Raw genomic sequence first — 18,708 nt, 5'->3', positions numbered from 1 at the left:
CAAAGCGATCTGTTTCTGGGCATGAATGATAAATATAAGTCATAGTTTCCGAAATAAAAACCCATTTTCTTTTCTCTTCACGTTTACCAAGTAGATAAGCAGTTTCCAAAGAACAGCATCTCCTGCCCACAACCCACTGACTCTCCCCACCAGCATAAAATGTTTTAGCATTGAGTGTATATGATTCTTTATAACTTTAATTCCTCTCCATAACATTCTCTTCTACCCTGTACCTTACAAAGAACAGAACATAGGCTGAGGAACAAGAAGGTCTGATAGCTCCTTGAGCTGTCTTTTTTTTTTTTTTTTCCAAGTAGACCGTTCTAGGTATAAGGCATATGCCCTTGACTAGGAAGATGAAACTAACCAGTTACATAACCTGAACCATGGGTCACTTGTATTATCCTTTTCAGGGGCAAAGGAACAAATACTGAAAAGCTCGCTGCTTGCCTGAGGCCCACACAGAGGGAGCCAGAGATTATCAAGTCAGCAGTAAGATTTCAGGAGTCCCTAAGGATCATACCTGTGAAAGCTAGAGACAGAAAGAGAAAAAGGTGTGGCTGGGCACAGGGATAAAAGGCTTTGGTTTTCTTCTGCCCAAACTATAATAGTGTTCTCCCATCTTGGCTTTCTCAAATTTGCCCTTCTCTTCAAAAAAGAAACCCATCTCAGGTATCTAAAAAGGGTGAACTTTTGTCTTCATTTCAGCAGGCAACACTGAAAATCCAACAGATTTTATAGAGCAATCAGTCCATAGGTAATGCTTTTCCAAAGAAACTACTCTCCACCATCCTAGCACTGGATCAACTACTGGGTTCAGATCTTGTTTCCAGGTCTATGCCATTTCATTACTGAATCAAATGTCAACATTTGTTGGGATTCATTAAAAAGATTTCCAAATGAAAATGATAAAACATACTATACCTCAAAGACTTAAGCTTCTGGTCATGATGTATCAAACGAACATTCCCACCAAAAAAACTGAATTAACTTAAAAACAAACTTGTTTGAAGTTCTCTTAGAGCAACCAAGCTCCATGGTTCAAGACCTCAGGGAAAAAGGAAATGCATTAAGGTGAGCCTTGTGTTTGCCGCTGCCTTTTCCTTTCAGGGCATTTGATAATTCTAGAATGAGGCACAGACACCAAGCAGCAAGTGGTAGCGGCCTAGAGCTTTACGCAATATCACTGGCTGGGGAGAAAATCAAAATTCAAGGCAGCTAGTGTGTGAGAAGAGCTAAAGTCTCAGAAGAAAAGGGGGCTGCATGGAAATGGGCTCATAAAAGTGAGCTCACAGAAGTTTGGTTCACTTCGATGTAGTCTCTTTCCTTTAGGACTTTGGCTCTTCAAGTCCTGGCCTCCTTGAACTCCAACATTTCCATCTGAGGTATTTGCCAGATATTAAGCTGTGTTTATATGGGATGAGGAGTTGAGAAAACAAGCAGAAAGAAACTGTTTAGAGGCTCAAAAGCAAAGCAGAGGGTTTGGCAGTCTCACAGTGCTGAGGAGCTAAAAAATTGAGTGCAGAGTCCACCAAGGAAGGCGGGCTCTTGTAAACATTCCAGACTTTTATGTTTTTTTTTTTTTTTTTTTTTAAAGATTTTTAAAATTAAAAAAAATGTTTTGAGACAAGTTCTTGCTTTGCCGCCCAGGATGGAGTGCAGTGGTGCAATCATAGCTCACTGCAGCCTTGACCTCCAAGGCTCAAGCAATCCTCCCACCTTAGCTTCCTGCGTAGCTGGGATTAAAGGTACGAGCCACCATGTCCGGCTAATTTTTTTTTTTTTTTTTTTTTTTGTAGAGACAGGGTCTCCTTAGGTTTCCCAGGCCAGTCTTGAACTCCTAGGCTCAGGCAATCCTCCCACCTCGGCCTCTCAAAGTGCTGAATTTATAGATGTGAGCCACTGTGCCCAGCATTCTAGACTTTTAGCTGAAAGGGATAAACTCTAGGAGAAAGGGACAACCAGAAACAGGTAAACCTTAACACACCCTTAAACACGGCCTAAACTGGAACAAAAAGAAAAAGGTGATTTGACCATATTTTGTCTGCCTTACAGAAGAACATTGAATCTAGTCTGGAAGGAGAGAACAGTATCTAGAACTTTTTTTCTAAATAATGTCCAGAATTTCATAAATGGAAAATTAGCAGGCTTGCCCGGAAATAAAACCAAATAAGGAAAAATTAAGGGAAAAAACAGATAATGGAAATAGACCCATAGGTGATCCAGAGAGCAAAGTTATCAGATATGGTCTTTGAATCCAGCCTTATATAAAAAGAATGATAAATCACAAGCTGAACTTGCTCCAGGGATGTGAGGTTAGTTTAACATTTAAAAGTCATTTAATATGGCAGACACATAACATTATAAAGGAGAAAAATCATGATTGTCCCAAAATTCAGAAAAAAAAATTTGATAAATCCACCCCCATTCCTAATTTTAAAAAACTCTTAGAAAACTAGAAAGAGAAGAATTTCCTTTATCTACTAAAGAGTTATCTACAAAAATATTTAGAGCAATCATCATTCTTAATGATGAAATGCCCTGAGATTAAAAAATCTGACAGAAATCTGAACAATTTCAACATTGTACTGGACATCCTAGCCAGCACAATAAAACAAGAAAAAGAGAAATAAAAAATAGATTTGAAAAGGAAAAAATAAAATATTTAAATTATATTCACAGAAATTCCAAAAGGCCATGCAGAAAAACTATTTGAATTAACATGTAAATTTGCAAGGTTGCTGGATACAAACAAAAACCAATGGTATGCTATATGTGAGCAAAAACCAATTAGGCACTGAATTTTTTTTAAAAACTAATAATACCATTTATAATAGCATCAGAAACTTCAATACCTAAAATTAATCTAATAAAAATGTTTAAGACATACAAAAACCATATTATTGAGAGTTATTAAAGAAGGCCTGAGTAAATACCACATTCTTGAATTGAAACACTCATTATTGGTGAGATGTAAACCCTTCCCAAACTGATCTCTAGATTTAATGCATTTCCAATCAGAAGCCCAGCAAGTTTTTTGTTTTTATTTTTTGTGGAAACAAACTGATTTTAAAATTTATATGGGAACGTGAAGGGCCATTAACAGCCAAGAAAGTCTCAAGAACAATTTTGAGGTTACACATCAGATATCAAACCTTATTATAAAACTGAAGGAATTAAAACAGTGGAGTATTGAAGAGAAAAATTAACCCATGAAACAGAATAAAGATCCAAAAAATGGACTCACACATACACAGTCACCTAATTTATGAGAAAGGTGCCACTAAAGCACATGAGAAAAAGATAGTATTTTCAATAAATAGTACAGGGTCAATTAGGTTTTCTATTCTTACACATCTGGTCTATGTAATCTACTTCAGTGGCTTACCTATGGTCTCAAAAATCTCCTACTGTAGTTTAGCTCATTCTGCTGAGCTCAAAACTTCTACATCCCACATCATCTCAGGTACTCACACCATGACTCAAACGTGCACATCTGAACTCATCTTCATTCCCCTGCTTATTCCTGTGTTCCCAATCTCTGTGAATGGTTCAGAGTGAGGTATCGAACTCAAAATTCTGGAAAATGTATTTTTACTCTTTTCTCTCCTGGGACAATTATATTCTATCTGTAAAATAGGTAAGATTTTGTGAATTCTGTCAAAAATTAAAGCAATAATTCAGTCTGGGATTATTCCTGGAGACTCTAGCAGCAACCTTCTGTGCTGGCCTGAGGAAACCTGTTTTAGTGAGGAGGGAGGGATGAAGGGGGAAGAAAAGAAGATAAATTTATTACCACTGAACTATACACTTAAAAACGGTAAAGATGGTAAATTTTATACGTAGCTTTAACTTCAATAAAAATGTATTAAAAACATGAAAACCAACTATAGAGCAGCATTTCCCTCCTTGATTTTAAGATGCATTTCTTCAAATCCTAAGGATTCTGAAGTTAAGATGAACATATAAACCAAACTCTAAAATCAAATGACAAAAAACATCCTTGCCTATTTCTACACAGAGGAGTAAGTTGGAATATAGCTTAAATGGAACATAAATTTTAGATTTGGTAATTCTTCAAATGTCTCCCAAAAGACTGTACCGTGATAGAACATGGAGAAGAAAAGTTATCGTACACACAGAAGATGGATCATCACTGCCAAGCAACACAAATGCCAAAACACAGAGAGCAGAACACGGAATTTCAAAACTAGCAGAGATGAGTGTGGCCGATTCACGGATCAAACAGGACCATTACTCAGATATTGAACGTGTCTGTTACAATTTCTGGTTGGCTTTCAAGAGATGCTCTTTGACTTCTAGGTCTACAAAATTCAATTACAACAGTAAAAGTACGCCTTTAACCAAATAAAAAATGTAGAAGAAAATGATATTCTCTAAAGACTTCAAAATGTCACTATTAATATAAAGGTGCTACAGAATAAAGGTCATGAGTGCATGTTGTGAAAAACATGTACTCATGATGCTACCATGCGTGACTATGGAAGGTCAAAAGTTATTCAGAGCAGTCTATACTCTCGGTGTGAAGTCAGCTTAGTATGTATGCAATACAGAAAAAATAGTAAAGAAGTAAACTGACAAATATATCATACTTTTGTGTAAATTTATTCCAGTCTTTCTTCCCCTCTACTCCCTCCTCTAGAAAAGCTGTTAATAGACCAGTGGTTGATCAAGAGTTCAATAAAGTTTTGCAAAGGTTTTCTGTGGGAAGGCGTTAGACATCCAAGTACTAGAGTCTGAATTCTAACAGACACAGATCTTCACTACCCATGAAACTCTCTCATTTGCCATTCAAACAGAAGCATCCCTGGGATGTCTGCTTCAAACCTAAGGAAATGGAGGTGTTAATGTGTCATAAGGAGGTTGCTTACCTCTTTCCAGTACTTCATCTTTATCTTGAGACTGTACCCACATCATCGAAGTGACTTTTAGGAAGCATAGCAGACAACAGTTTAGGAATTATTTGGTCTTGGCAAAATTCATATGTGCCATACTTTGTTCTCTCAAAGATAACATGCCTGCCCTGTCTATCTGATTGGGTCCTGGTAAAACCCTAATGAGAAAACATAAGAGAAGGCCTTTTCCAAACTGTACCTACTATATAAATGCAATTTTTTACCTGCATCATCAAAAGGACACAATGATTTACAACACCAAATTTTAACACCAAAGTCATCTTTTAACCACTATGCAGTACCATGGAGTAAACTTCTAAAAATAAAAAAAGCACAAAGGCATCCTGTGCTACTCAAGCTTAACGATGCAGACTATTGTTGCAGCCTGATGGGTTCTTCTTGCCCGCTGCCTAGAAAAGCCAATGCACTGAAAACAGCAGGTATTACAGCAAAGAGAGGTTAATAATCACAGGGCCAGCCAACTAGCAGGACAGGAGGTATTTCTCAAATATGCCTCCCCAAGAATTTGGAGGCTAGGGTTTTTTTAGGGTGCTTTGGCAGGCAGGGAGCTGGGGAACTGAAATCACTGATTGATCGAGGATGAAATCACAGGAGTGTCTAAAACTGTCTTCACACAGCTGAGTCAGTTCCTGGGAAGGAATCTCAGGACCAGGTGGCATCTCGTGGACTGCCAAAACACTAAATCTGAAAAATACCTCAAAGACCAGTTCTTTGGATTTCACAATAGTGGTGTTATCTATAGGTGTAGTTGGGGAAGTTATACACTTTGTGAGCCCCAGTTACATGATTCTGGGGCAGTCAGCAACTTATGGACAAGCAAGCTAGTCAATGGCAGGTCACTGTTTAACTTTGCCTCTTCTTTAGCAAAGCCCAACCCCCTACCATAATTCTAACCTCGTGACCTCTTTACAAATACAGTTTCAATTTTTAAACATGGAGGGGATCCATTCCAGGAAAGGACCACCATGGCCTCTGCACAAGAATGATCAAGAGCAGTTTAGCCAAGTAGAAGCAACATGGAGTCAGTTAAGTCAGATTCCCATTGTCACTACAATTTTTGCAAAAACTGTTTCACTATTAGGTTGCTGATTCCATTCTAATCTATGAGTTACTTCAAATCGTCCATGACTTAGACTCCATCTAAAGGCTTATTCTCAACTTTTGAGTGAAGTATCAAGTGTTTCCTTGTTCTTACTAAAAGCACCATCTATTCAAGTATCCACCTTTTTTTTCTTTTTAAAGTTACCTGGTCCAGTGATTTCCTTTCAGTCAAAGGAACATGTTTGTGCAGAGTTCACAGCAAAAGCCCATCTTGCAAGAATCTTCCCTGACGCTCCCTGGGTCAGGCTTCGTAACTGCCTTTAATATCAGAAGGCCCGACACATAACTTCTGCCACCCCAGCTGAGTGTGTGACTCAGCATTTAAAACCCTGACTGTTTTTTCTTTTTCAAGGAGGCCAACTATTTTGCAACACAAACACTTGTTAAATGGAGTTAATCCATCAACTACTACAAATTTCACTTAAACACAGATTGGACAAATATGTTTCTTCACAAGCCTGGAGAATTGTTTTCAGCCAAGACACCCCAAGACGGTACAGATGGGGAGATCAAACCTTCCCCCGGAAGGAGTCCTGCAGCTAAATCTGGAAGTCTCTGGAAGATCGCTAGGAGGCGGCAGGAGGCCTGGGCTCCTGGCCCACAGATAAGAAAAGAAAATCTCTTCCTGGCCAAACTAGAGCCCTTCAAAAGCATGAAACTCTCCCAATTCTCCCAGAATTTCCCCTCTCCTATGCACAACAACGAAACGCACAGGTGCCAAATGCTCCCATCCTAGAAGGCAAAGAAACTACAACTCTCTGCTTTGATAGAGAGCCATCAAAGGTTCGGACCATTCAGGGTTTTATTTTCCAAACTCACTGCTGGCCTCGAGGAAGTATGACACCACCATCCTAAGCACAGGGCAGCTGTTCTTTTTTGGCTGGAGTTCAGTATAAACCTTACAAATGTTCTGCTAACTTTCTCTCTCTCTCTTTTTAAAACAAATAACAATTTTTTAAAATGCCATAGTCGCTTAACTCCCACCTAGGGTTTTCACTATGAAGGTTTTCCTGCAGGACGGAGAAAAACATGTATTCCTAATGTATTTCTGAGCCAAAAAGATTCCAGTAGGTTATACTAACCAGAGAAATATAATAGAATAAATAATTAGGCAGATTGAAAATCAATGGCTAAAACAGTTCCAAAGAGTCAGTGAATTCCAATTATCTCTGAAGTATTAACAGACAAATCTAGCAACAAAAATGTACTTTTCAACAGAGGCCTTCAGTACTATAGCCACTGAATATACTTTTATTTAGGAGTGAGAATCAGATATCAGAAGACTTCCCTTTCATTCCAGGATTGTGGCCCATTATAAAGATACCACAATGGCTATATTTTACTCATTATTCAGCTGTCCTAGCTAAAAATTACCTATAACCATCAGCATGTACGTTCACACCATGAAATGTCCCAAAGCATGGCATCTGTCTTTCCTCCTGTGTTTCCCCATTACAGATTTAAATATGCACAAGGGCTGGATCCTGGCAGTGCTTTCAAAACGAAAACGAACCTTTCACAGGGCAAATTAATGTTCCTTATGAGGTCAGTGTGTGTATTTGTGACAGACGCACACACAGATCATTATATTCAGGAAAAACGAAAGTCATTCTTAAGCCTTTGGAAATTCTTGGGAAATCAATAGACTCACAAGACCAAAAGCGGGAACCTAGACTTGGTTTATCAAACCAAAGCTGACAAATCCCTTATGGAGTCTGGAAGTGTGGAGTTCCCTCCCCCTATATGTTCACTTCCCTCATTTTTACCCTTGTAGCTGCCATATGATGGCCAGACCATCACATCACCTGCTTAATTTCCACCTTGTACTCACTAAGAACTACATGGTAATCCTAATCTACTGTGCATAAAGGCCTTGATTCTCACTGACTTACTAAACTGACCCCTAAATGCTAAGCAAAATTTGAGGTCACTGGCTTCTGTGTATTGACTTCTTCTATACTAACTACTCTAAAACTTCATCCCTCAGCCCTTGCAGTCCTCCAGCAATCACTCCATGGAAGTTTTTCTGTATTGCTAGGCAGCTCCATGCACATGCTTCACTGCAGTTCTTTTGTAAAATGGTCTGGCCTTGTTTCAGGAAACAAGAATAATACAGACATGGAAAAAGTCTATTGCTCCCTTGTATGCAAATTAAAAAAAAAATCCATCACACACAAGCTTATTCAAAGATACATGTGTGTATGTGTATCTTATGTGCACAAATACACAGCCTGTATTCCCTGGAATTATTATCACTTATAAGCATCATATGATTTTAATGTATGAATTTATTTTAGCCACCCTCACCTATCATTCAAAATGAGGACTAAACAATAGTGGGAACATTTTATCCCTAATAAATTATGGAGTTATCTGATCACAAAGGATGCTTATAATCAATACATTCACCAGCTTTCTTAGGAAAAGATAGCCATTTGGAGAATCAAATAGCAAAAGATCTCACCAGCGAAACACTCCCATTTAGAACACCCACCTCATCGTACTCACACGCTACCTCTGAACTCCAAGTCACCCTGCACTGACATAGTTGGGATTTATTGTCATGACAAAAGGTGGGAAACAGGGGCCAGCCCCACCTTTGGGGCTTTCTCGAGACTTCATACCTGTGCTGATGCTCCTGTAAGACTTGATAAATGCTGATAAGAAAAGTTTGGTTTTTAAAACTCCCCATAACACAGTCCTTGTAGATGCGGAATTCTGCAGCCGTCACCGCCTCACCCTCAGGAATCTGGGATAAGTTGAACTTGAACTCTTTGTGGTGTCGCTGACGAGGGGAGAACTCCTTGTCGTACTCCACTATAAGATTAAACAAGAGAGAGTGACAACTATTGTTACTTGACTAAGTGCCACGGGCTCACCTCAGCAGTTTCCCCGTTTGACTTCACAGGTGGATTACCAGTTACCCACAGCTTATTCAGGGGATCGGCTAGTGAACAGACCACTGGCTGGCCCATGAGGAGGAGATGAAAATCCTTCATGCTACCCAAGATTAAGCAAAATTCTTAGATTTTATTTAGTTTAAATACTTCCGCTTGTATAGTTATTTGAATGAATTTGCATAGACCAAGTTATGAAAACTCTTGGCTTAAAAAGTTTTCTCATCTGCAAAAATGGGAAGAATATGACTTCACAGGAAAAGGTGTGAGAATTAATGAAGCAATGAAGAAGAACCCGTCTGCCCATCCTGGCCCCGTTATGCCCTCCTGGCCCCCTTTCCTCCCAGCTACTCTTCCCTCCTCAGGCTGGTTCACGTGTCACCATCAGCGGTCGACATAACCAGGGACAGCCCTGAGCTGAATGTTGGTGGGGATGGCTGAGGGTGGGGCATGGGGGTAGGCAAAGCATTCTGCCTGGGCCTGAAGTGTAAAGGGTCTTCACATTTTGCCTGTTCGGTGGAAATGTTTATGCCCCCCTCCTACTGGTAGATCCTGAAGGCTGCATGACTCTGAGCGGCGGGGACTCTCCACACCGGGAAGTTGCTGGAACCCCCATTTAATCTGCATGTAGAAGCCACAAAGATGTGGAAGGAAATCACCAACAGAGCCACTGCCATTTTCTCATGGTTCACATTGAAAAAAAGAAAACACTGCAGGGAAAGGATAGACTCTAAAAGGTTTTTTCATATGGAATCAACCTATTGTGCACTGAAGGATGAATGAAGAAAATGTGATATGTGCATAAATGCGTTTGTATTTGGTCTTAAAAAAGAGGGAGATTCTGCCACTTGCAACATGGATGAACCTGGAGGACGTTATGTGACGTGAAATAAGCAAAGCACAGAAAGACAATGACTGCACGACCTCACTTATATGCAGAATCTGAAAAAGTGGAACTCACAGAAGCAGAAAATAGAACGGAGGTTACCAGGAGCTGGGAGAGGGGAGGAGTACCGGGGAAAGGGTCAAAGAGTACAAAGGTTCAGTTATGCACAACGAGTGAAGTCTGGAGACCTAACGTACAGCAAGATGACAAGAGTTAATAACACTGTATTGTATACTTAACATTTCTAAGAGAGCAGATCTTGACATTCTCACCACAAAAAGATAAAGCCGTGTCTCTGTGAGGTGATAAACACATTAATTAGCTTGATAGTGGTAATCACTTCATAATGTATAATCAGTATATCAAATCACATTGTACCCCTTAAATACATACAATATTTGTCAATTACACCCCAATGAAGCTAGAAAAAATACGTTTTTAAAATAAAATCTTTTTCCTGCATGAAGACAAATGAGAAATTGCAATTACTGACGATTTTTCAGTCAGCTTTTAGATGTCTATACAAAGTCCTGTGTGAGAAAAGTGATATCAAACTTCAGATGCCTCACTTATAATTGCTGTAAAAGGAAAAAAGCAGTGCTCTGCGTCCCACCATAAACCCTTGACACTTCTCCCCAGAGTCAAGAATACTTCTGCCTTGCTGTTCCTGTTTGTTTTTCCTTAATGGCAACCAAAGTGAAATCTCATGAGCAAATTAATCCTTTTAGCCGAGTTTTCCCAAGGTTTGTGGGTAGAAAAAATAATTATTAGCTACCTCCAACTTCCCACTTTCTCTTACACATGTTGTTTTTCATAATTACCAGAGAAAAGCTTTGGAGATATAGCTTCTTTAAAAAAAAAAAAAAGAAAAGAAAGAAAGAAAGAAAGAAAAGAAAAGAAAAGCTAATAACTCCCCGGAAGAATCTAAGTCCTCAATGGCATTTGCAGAAGCTAAGTTAAGCCATCTATAGGTACACAATTTTTTAAAAAGGATTTCTGAAACTGCCATGTAATTACACAACACATTTTTTAGATTCGAGTTCTTTTTTTTATTTTGAGGGTTAAAAAAGAATAAGCTTTGGCTTCTGTAAAAGCTTGAATGTAAGCAAAAAGAAGTCCAGCCAGAAAAGTAAACCACAGTTTAGCCCCAACAAGAGAGCAGGTTTTCTAATTAGTGGCTACGCATGAAAAGCAATATTGTTGGGAAGTTCACCCGAGGACACCCACACATGACAGCGTATCACTTTTCCTAAAACCGATCTGCCTTTTAAGTTTGATATGTTATCATCATTGGTTAAAAAGTGAATCAAATCTGATTTTCCAAAGAGACTTTCTAAAAACAGTCACACAGCTTTTCTTCAAAGAGCCTTTTGGAGGCCTAATTGTAATATTACTAAATGAAAATAATATTTTAAGATTCGCTGGAGAGCATGTATAAGAATTCCTTAAAGAAGTCTTTCAATAAACTTCCTTACTATAAACAATGAGAAAAAATATAAGAAATAAGATGTAAGAGAGTAACTTTAAGATATTTCAGTTATAAGGAGCAGAGAAAGGGGCAGACATTTTTAATAAAGGAGAAATGTGGTAGCTGGTCTTTTGAGAGGTATGCCATCCCCCATAAACCACTCCTCCCAGCATCCATGCCCGTGGGTGGTCTGCTCCCTTCGGGTGACTCTAAGCTGGCTCTGTGGCTGGCTCTCTGACCTGTTTTGGACCAACAGAATGAAAGTCTTCAACAGTGGTGCTGAGTGACTTCCAAGGCTGGGTCATAAGCTTTGAACTTCCTTCCACTTAGGCTTCTTGGAATGCTTGTCTGAGGAAAGACAGCTGTCATATAAGAAGTGTGACTACTCTGAAACTTCCATGTTGTGAAGAAGCCCAAGTTAGCCATGTAGCAAAGCTACACAGAAGGGTGGAAGAGGCGAACAGAGATGGGGGGTGGGTGGGAGAAGAGAGAGACAGAACACACAAACTGTCCAGCCTGTCCCCAAGCACCTCAGCTGAGGCACCAGAAGTGTTATGAAGATGCCACCTTGGATGTCCTTTGCCTGACTCAGCCCCAGCTACCATCTGGCTGCAGCTGCACAAGAGACCTTGAAGAACCACCCAGTTGAACCTGGTCATTCCACAAGACCGTGAGAGACGGTAACTCGCTGTTGTTTTAAACCGCTATGTTTTGGGTGACTTGTCACACAGTAATAGGCAACTAACACAACAAGGGAAAGGGGGACAGGAGGACAAGAGGAGGGAGGAGAGAGAAGGGAAGTCTAACCATGCCAGGAAGGGGATAAATTGCATGCAACTCTTAAGGACAAGGATTGTGCAATGCTGGGAGGCAATATGTACGACTAAGGAAGAATCTTGGCAAATGCTCACAGATTTGAAGATGTGAGGAGATAAAGAATCTAAAAATGAGAAAACAGAAGCACAGTTCAAAGCATTCATTTTATTACAACGTAAAATAGAACCCATTGCCTCATATGTGGATTTTCCAATTTTTCCTCTACCAAAACAACGTTATCGTGAAGCACTCTGAACTTTCTTTTCCTTTATCCTCCTTGGAAGAAAATGCATGGCTTCCTTAGTGCCATCCAAGAGACTCTGATTGCCACCCATACCCCTTTAAGCTCTCACACTCATCCTATTACTCTCTGGTCTTCTAAGCTGCTCCTGTGCCTCTTACCTCAAAGCTATACCACCTTCCTCACTCCTCTCATGAAGTTTGCTCAGAACTCCTCCCTTCCCCGCACTCTTTTGCCTGCGATTGAATTTACACAGCGCGTTTGCTAACATCTCATAGGGATATAAGAAATAAATACAATTAAGTTACTGCCTATATATGCACTCGAACACCACAATGGTACAACAGTAATGTTTCCAATGAGCTCAGCAATTCAAGCTATATGAGTCAAGAGTCCTCAAATGCCAGACAGTTCAAGAAATATCAATGGGAGAGAAAGGGAGAGGGCTGAGTTCCAAATTCAGCCCTCAGTGCCTACTTTATACCCATTAGCATTTGGCTTACTGATGATGGGGTCAGATGTGGTCACAATTAAGTCGTAGTCAAGAGTGTTGGTGACATGTCAAACTGCTACACTTGTGTTGAATTCTAGCTTTTCTTTTTCTTACCTATATGATACTGAGTTAAAGTTATATTAATGTTTCAGTATCAGTTAAATGGAAATAATAACACTTCTAAAGATTAGGTGAGACAATCTATACTAAATAGCCAATGCCATGGTGTCAATGCCCAGTCAATGTTAGCCGTGATCATCACTGGCTGTTATTTGAGAATCCAGGTTCTCAGAGCCTGGAGTATGTCTTTGCTGAATAATCCAAATGTATTCACGAGTCTACAGATAGGGCTGACGGCTGCTCCCTCTAAATTAGCTTTTTCAATCAGAGTGAGGCATTCCGTGAAAGTGCAGTCAGTGAAATCTCACTGAGCATCAGCCTTGGTGGCCGGCTCCTGAATGCAGTGCTGTGTTCTCTGAGGCAATAATTCCTAGAATTTTTAAATTTCAAGGACCAGTCAAGACAGTTTTTGAAATGGTAGTCACCTTACACAAGGTTATCTGCTTCTTCTGTTTGCTGTTTTTAAGGACAATAAAAACAAAACAACATATTGCATGCTCTAACTCTACCACTGCATTTCTAAAAGTCCTCTCACTACTAAATAAAATAGGGAGGACATAATGCACAAATGTGGCTGTATAAAACTCACTCCCTTCTCTCCTTTCTGCCTCAGACTAGACCAGTGGAAATTTCTGATCTGTCCTAGACCTTTGGCCAACATGTAGGAACAAAAGCCTTAAGGAATAAGAATCGCTGGTTTAAGATTTTAAATGTAAATTATGTAATTATACACACAAAAGAATGTATGCAATTTATGGAGGTAATGAAGCATAATAATAAAGCATCAAGGAAACCATCACCCAACTTGAAAACCAGAGAGTGACTGAGACTGTTGTATTCGTTCCTGATCCTCTCCAACTGCTTCTCTCCAAAGGCCCCTCACATCAGGAATAATGCTTATCCCTCTCCTGCCCTTTAAAACCTAACAATTCTACTACATGTGTGTATCACTAAATCATACAGTGTTCCGTTCTCCTCCTTTCCCTTTCCTTTTTAGAGACATGATGGAAGTTGTACAGGCAGGCTCACGTGGAAAACCTAGGCCTGCTTATGGTTAAGAGCAAGGCAGCCTGTGCGGAGGAGGGTCGTCTGCCTGTCAGCGGGTGAATGGCTTATGTGTCATAGGTGGGCATGGCTGCTGTGCAGGCAACGGTGACCAGTAACTCCTCTCCTTCTTCAGCCATACTTCATAGAGATCTATTAAAAATATGGGCATTTTCTGACAAGTGTTGATAAGGATTTAGAGAAACTAGAACCCTTGTGCTTTGCTGATGGGAATGCAAAACGGCACAGCACTATAGCAAATAGTGTAGCAATTCCTCAAACAAACATAAAATTAGCATTGACCCAGCAATTGTCTTACTGGATATATGCGCAAAAGCATTAAAAGCAGGGCCTTGAACAGATATTTGTATACCCATGTTCGTGGCAGAATTATTCATAACAGCCAAAAGCTGGAAGTAACCCCACATGTCCATTGACGGATGAATGGATAGACACAATGTGGTATAGACCTATGATGGAATATTCTTCAACCTTAAAACGGAAGGAAATTCTGACACATGGCACCACATGGATGAACCTCGAGGACATTATGTGAAGTGAAATATGCCACCCACAAAAGGACAAATGCTGTATAATTCCACGTATATGAGGTATCAAGCCTAGTCAAATCCATAGAGATAGAAAGGAGAATGGTAGTTACCAGGGGCTGGGGGAGAGGGGAATGGGAAGTTCATGTTTAACAAGTACATAGTTTCAGTTTGGGAAGAGGAAAAAGGTCTGGAGAGGAAGTGGTGATAGTGGCACAACCAGTGTGAATGTCCTTAATGCCACTGAACGGTACATTTAAAAATTGTTAAAGCAGCCAGGTGCAGTGGCATTGCCCGTAGTCCCAGCCCCTTGGGAGGCCGAGGCAGGAGGACTGCTTGAGCCCAGGAGTGCGAGGCTGTAGTGAGCTATGATTACACCACTGCACTCCAGCCTGGGCAACAGAGTGAGACCCTGTCTCCGTAAAATAATAATAATGAAATTGTTAAAGTGATCAATTTCCTCAAATATCGAAACAACTGTCTAAATTTTGTTTGTTGGAATCAGGAGCCAAACAGTGTTCACTCATGACACTTTATTATTCTATCTCTTAAGTCTCTTTTATGGCAAACCAGGAATAGAAAGAACTCCATTAACCTGATAATGAGTCTATATTAAAAACAAAAACAAAAACAAAACCTACAGCTAAGGACATTCTTAATGATGATACATTCACATCACTGCCTTTGAAATCAGAAGAGCGGCAAGGACTCTGACTTTCAGTCTGATGTTAGAGTCCAGTTCAGTACTGTTAAGACTAAATAATAGGAAACAAGAGACATATTGCAAAGCATTGGACCTAATGAGAAGGTTTAGAGGGTTGCTTTCATATGTACTATTTGGAATTTTTACGTTTGAGTTCATAAGTGAGACTGGCGACATTCTCATCTCCTACGGCATTGTGTGGTTTCAAGTTATACAATTTTCCCCTCTTATCTGAGGGAGATACCTTCCAAGGCCCCCAGTGGATGCCTGAAACCGTGACTAGTGCCAACCCTATATATACTATGTTTCCTCCTATACATGCATGCCTAGGAAAATAAATGTAAAGTTTAATTTACATTAATTAATAATAAAACAAATATAACAATATACTGTAATAAAAGTTATATGAAAATGGTCTCTCTCTCTCAAAATATCCTACTGTACTATACTCAACTGTTTTCAGACCCCAAGAACATACTGTGGAAACCGAAACCGTGGATACTGAAACCGTGGATAAGGGGGAACTACTGCACTTTCTCTTAGAATGATTTGGGGAGCCTTTCTGCTCCTTCTTTTCAGGAATATACTTCCTGAAAATCTGGCAGACTTATCTCTAGAATCATTTGATTCTGGTGTTTTCTATTGGGGGACATTTTAAATTACTCATTTTCCTTTAAACACAAACATTGAATCTGTTTCTTTTTAAGTCTGTGTGTTTTCTAGAGGTTTTAATTTTTCAAGTTTGTTGCCAAAATTTGTTTAAAATTTTAGTTTATTTCAATAGTTTTGGGGGAACAAGTGGGGTTTGGTTATATGGATAAGGTTTTTAGTGGTGGTTTCTGAGATTTTGGTGCATCACCCAAGCAGTGCACACTGAACCCAACATGTTGTCTTTTATGCCTAAGCCCCCCTCAGTCTTCCCCCTGAGTCCCCAAAGTCCATTGTGTCATTCTTTTGTCTTTGCATCCTCATAGCTTAGCTCCCACTTATAAGTGAGAACATACAACATTTGGTTTTCCATTCCTGAGTCACTTCACTTAGAATAATGGTCTCCAACTCCATCCAGGTTGCTGCGAACTAGTACCATAAACTTTTTCATAGAATCCTCTCATTATTTAATCTCTGCTCTATCTATGGTTGTTTCTCCTTTTTCATCCTAATATTAATTTGTACGTTCACTTTTCCTGGGTCTAAAGATTTTTCTTTTTCTCACTACTGCTTTGTTTGATGCTAATAAAGATATTTTAATATAGATATTTTCTGAATGGTATCTGACTAAGTCTGAATTATTTCAATTACAATTGTCCAGAGAAAAACAAAGACACTGCCTATCTCAAACTACAAACATAAAAGAGAAAATAAAAAGGGGAACAACAGAGAGGGAAAAGAACAGAACAATCGATTTAACACATTTACTTTAAAAGTAATCACATATTCATCATTCTCCCACTAACTGGACTTACTCTCTGGTTTAGTCTAGATTAGTTAAGACAATTACAATAATTCCCAATAAATCCTACATTTTCCAAATATTTCACATTTCCATTTACAGTTACATACCAAACTTGAAATTGTTTTGAAACATGGTCATTCCACTGACTAATGTAAGCAATTTTTCATGCTATGGTACAAGCTTATTTAATTTTAGGTAACAAGAACATTTCTGGCTGGTCTTCCAAGGGTTGTAACGACAGCGGCCTTTTGACTTTTAGTTCCAAGCATATAACCTTGAACAGTAATACTGACACTGAGCTGAACTTTCCAATTCACTTTTGACCAAGGTGAAATGAAAGACTTTACCCTCCAGGGTTCATCCAATATTTCTAAGTACTTGTATTCATGTTCTATAAGAATCACAAATACCAAGAAGAATTTATTTTTTCTGGCTGCCATGCTACAAATGACATTTTTAAACTTTTTTTTTTAATCGCAAATAATTATAGTCCCACAAATAGTTGAAAAATCAGTAGAGAAGCCCCATGCACCCTTCACCCAGTTTCCCCCCATAGTAACATCTTACATAACTGAAGTACAAGATCAAAACCAGGAAACTGACATTGGCTCAATACATTCACTAGACCACACCCGCTCTGATTTCACCAGCTTTCACAGCACTTTTTGCATATGTATGTGTATTATTCTATGACTCCTTATCCCGTGTATAGATCCATATTACCACCACCCAAATCCAGATCCAGAACAACAAAACTCTCTGGGGCTACCCTTTTATTCCAAATGACTTTTTAAGAAGATATCCAGTGCACGCATTGTAAAGAGCTTTAGGATATTAAGCACCTATATATCATTAGTAGAAAGGGTTAATAGTCATTTATCATTTTTTTTTTTTAATTTTTGAGATGGAGTCTCGCTCTGTCGCCCAGGCTGGAGTGCAGTGTGCCCGTGGTCTCTGCTCACTGCAAGCTCTGCCTCTGGGTTCACACCATTCTCCTGCCTCAGCCTCCCAAGGAGCTAGGACTACAGGCGCCCGCCACCACACCCGGCTAAGTTTTTGTATTTTTTTTTTTTTAGTAGAGACAGGGTTTCACCATGTTAGCCAGGATGCTCTTGATCTCCTGACCTTGTGATCCGCCCGCCTCGGCCTCCCAAAGTGCTGGGATTACAGGTGTAAGCCAGTCATTTATTATTTTTAAAAAATCAAGTTAAAACCATTTTCATACCCAAATATAGGTATTAATGTCACTTTAAATTGGGGAGATAGGCCGGGCACAGTGGCTTACACAGGTAATCCCAACACTTTGGGAGGCTGAGGTGGGCAGCTCACCTGAGGTCAGGAGTTTCAGACCAGCCTGGCCAACATGGGGAAACTTTGTCTCTATTAAAAATACAAAAGTTAGCCAGAAGCACTTGGTGGCAGAGGCCTGTGGTCCTAACTACTCGGGAGGCTGAGGCAGGAGAATCGCTTGAACCCGGCAGCCAGAGGTTGCAGTGAGCCGAGATCACGCCACTGCACTCCAGCCTGGGCGACAGAGCGAGACTCCATCTCGGAAAACAAACAAACAAAAAAAAACTGGGGCGATGCTCGTAGCTACCACTATACACGTCTCATTATGGAAATTAGTAGTAGACCCTGGCTTCTATGAGGGAGCACACTCAGGCACTGAAGTCAATAAACATGCGTCAGGAAGAAAGATTTCAAATGAATAATCACAGCCTTGATAGAGTTCCATTAATGTCAAATAACCACATTTTTGCCCCCTTACAAGGGCTGCCTTCAAGAAGCAATCAGACCACATTTAGTAAAAATCAGTCTATACAACACGCCTTTTTTCACATTTGAGAAAAACTGCTACCTCTCCAGTCAAAACACAGATGGGCCAGCCTAAGAGAAAAAGAAAGCTCCTCCCACACCTCTGATTTCCACTGCAGAGGAACAACCGGCTCCATATCCTCCACATGACTAAGAGAAGAACTCTCAGCCTGTATTCATCCCTTC

The 18,708-nt window shown here is 39.7% G+C and overlaps 1 protein-coding gene across 1 annotated transcript in view; it reads right to left on the bottom strand.

Moving 5' to 3' along the window:
* Positions 1 to 18,708, bottom strand: part of BMP6 (bone morphogenetic protein 6) — a 160,194-nt gene that overhangs the window by 27,768 nt on the left and 113,718 nt on the right. The window contains exon 2 of the mRNA XM_033216151.1: positions 8,663 to 8,855. Within this exon, the coding sequence (XP_033072042.1) occupies positions 8,663 to 8,855 (193 nt within the window). The remainder of the gene's footprint in view (positions 1 to 8,662; positions 8,856 to 18,708) is intronic.

This window comes from Trachypithecus francoisi, unplaced genomic scaffold, assembly GCF_009764315.1.
Source record: "Trachypithecus francoisi isolate TF-2019V2 unplaced genomic scaffold, Tfra_2.0 Lachesis_group10, whole genome shotgun sequence".
NCBI lineage: Eukaryota > Metazoa > Chordata > Mammalia > Primates > Cercopithecidae > Trachypithecus > Trachypithecus francoisi.
Note: the sequence above shows the minus strand (reverse complement) of the source record. Positions and strands in the feature narration are given on the sequence as shown.